The 2,026-nt window shown below is 56.6% G+C and overlaps 1 protein-coding gene across 1 annotated transcript; it reads right to left on the minus strand.

The window, feature by feature from the left end:
- Window positions 1–177: 177 nt before the first annotated feature.
- Window positions 178–1,568, minus strand: ACA1_080870 (leucine rich repeat domain containing protein; the record flags this gene model as incomplete). Its single annotated transcript, XM_004367702.1, has 7 exons — window positions 178–332; window positions 396–528; window positions 652–772; window positions 845–914; window positions 991–1,101; window positions 1,178–1,308; window positions 1,396–1,568. The coding sequence occupies 7 exons, from the start codon at window positions 1,566–1,568 to the stop codon at window positions 178–180; spliced, it is 894 nt and encodes a 297-aa protein (XP_004367759.1).
- Between the last annotated feature and the right edge of the window lie 458 nt (window positions 1,569–2,026).

Raw genomic sequence — 2,026 nt, forward strand, 5'->3', positions numbered from 1 at the left:
GGTGCTGATACCGAGGTTGTCGGCGCTTGTGAGCTCGGTAAGGTCCAACGCGTCGAACAGGTGCTCCGGCAGGTGATTGAGCTTGTTATTGTCGAGTCGCAGGATCCTCAGCTTCGTCAGCGCGGTGATACCTTCGGGCAGCTCCCGCAGATTGCATTCGCCAAAGTCGAGTTCCATCTACTCGCGGGCATCCCCACTCCAACTGTTAGGCTGGCCAGCAGAGACGGGGAGTCGCGAGTGTTGTACCAGGTTGACCAAGCGAGTCACACACGGCGGCACTTCGCTGATGCCCGTTTTGTACAACCGCAGGTTCTGGAGCTTTGTCAGCAAACCTGCGGACATGAAAGGTGAGGAGCAAGGATAAAGTGCAGAGGCGAGCCGGCTGATTGTTGTACCAAGTTGATCGGGCAAAGGGGACTCATTGATGGGGTTCTTGGAGAGCCGCAAGAAAGTCAGGTTTGTAAGCGCGGCGATGACCGGAGGAATAATCGGGATGTTGTTGTCGCCAATATCCAAGAACTCGAGCGTCTAGAGCGTGGTGTGTGTGTGTGTGTGTGTGTGTGTGTGACAGTTAGACCTCCGAAGCGAAGTGATATCACAGGGCGGTGACTTGGGCAAGTGAAACCGCCGGGCAGAGAGAGGAACACATACATCCTTGAGGTGAGTGATTGCAGTAGGATAGGACGCGAAGCGGTTGTTAGACAAGATCAAAACGCGGATGTTCGACAGCCGTTGAAACACCGAGTCCGGGATCGCAGTAATTTTGTTGAACCTGAAGGGGCAGAGCAGGAGAAGATCAGCGGATCGATCGACTAGGCACGCTGAAAGCAATGCGGATGGCTACCTGAGGTCGAGGTGGTGCAAGACGGGCTTTGACGTCCATCTGCTGTGGCGAGGAAGTGTTGCCACAAGCTCTGCGCACATGAGGAACACAGACCAAGAGATGAGACACCGGGTGGAATGGACTGGCCGTTCGGCTCGGGGCATTACCCGAGGGGAACTCTGTGAACTGGCAGCTGTTGAGCACAACCTTGTTGGTCTCTAGCGGATACGGATCCACGATGTGCTTGTCTTCCTCTCCTTCATACGGCTGGTACGACGCTGTGTATATAGCGGCGGTTAGCCATCGCCGGTTTGTGTGAAGGGACCAGGGAAGAAGGAGGTGCATGGGTGGTACTATTGCTGCGGGTAAGAGCGATGGGCGTGGTGGGCCAGTCGTTTCGGAGCGAGTGATAGAGGTTGGTGTGGAAGGTGCCCACTACCAAGTGCTGCACCTCCGATTCGACGTCATCGGCTTCCATGTCGTCCCTTCTCCTCTTTCTAGCAACAGGGAGGGTGTTGCCCAGAGATGAGTGCAAGGACACGCGATCAGGCCAGCAAGGTGGGATGGGATACCTTTCAACTCGGAGGTGGACGGGAGGGTTGAGCGAAGGGATGATGTGCAGCGGCACCGGGGAGCCGACGAACTGCAAGCGGCTGCCGCCAGGCAGGCCCAAAGGCGCCACTGGACCTTGGCGCTCGCGAAAGAAGTCCCATACCATGATCTCAGGTGAAGTGCGCTCCACCATCTTGAACCCAATAAGGAACGGCCCGCAACTCTCAAGCTTGCAAATCTGGTGCGCACATTCGATTGAGAAAAACTTGATTCTGCAGAAGATGTGCATTTGCAGCCACGCAAATGTTTGTGTGGAAGGCGCACCTTGTGGCCAGACAGCGTCACCACTTGCAGATCTCCACTCTGCCAGGCCCTGGCAAATAGCCGATCGTTGGTGACGTATGCTCGGGCAGTCTCCTTGCGCCGCACATCGCGCCAATCCTCAAGCTTGCGGTCTTGGGCAAGCAGATTGCGCCACAAGTAATCGCCATCTTGTGCGCCGACTGCGTAGAAGTGGCGGCAGACCAGAGTAGCTCGGCCCAAGTCAGCAGCGGGCAGGAAGGAAAGGATGTGAAGAAGTAGAAAGGGTTCTCCAAGCACCAGCTCCCGAGGCAGGGCCGATTCAAGCTGGCTCTCGACCCCGCTTGCTTC

Source organism: Acanthamoeba castellanii (assembly GCF_000313135.1).
Source record: "Acanthamoeba castellanii str. Neff unplaced genomic scaffold scf7180000084618, whole genome shotgun sequence".
NCBI lineage: Eukaryota > Discosea > Longamoebia > Acanthamoebidae > Acanthamoeba > Acanthamoeba castellanii.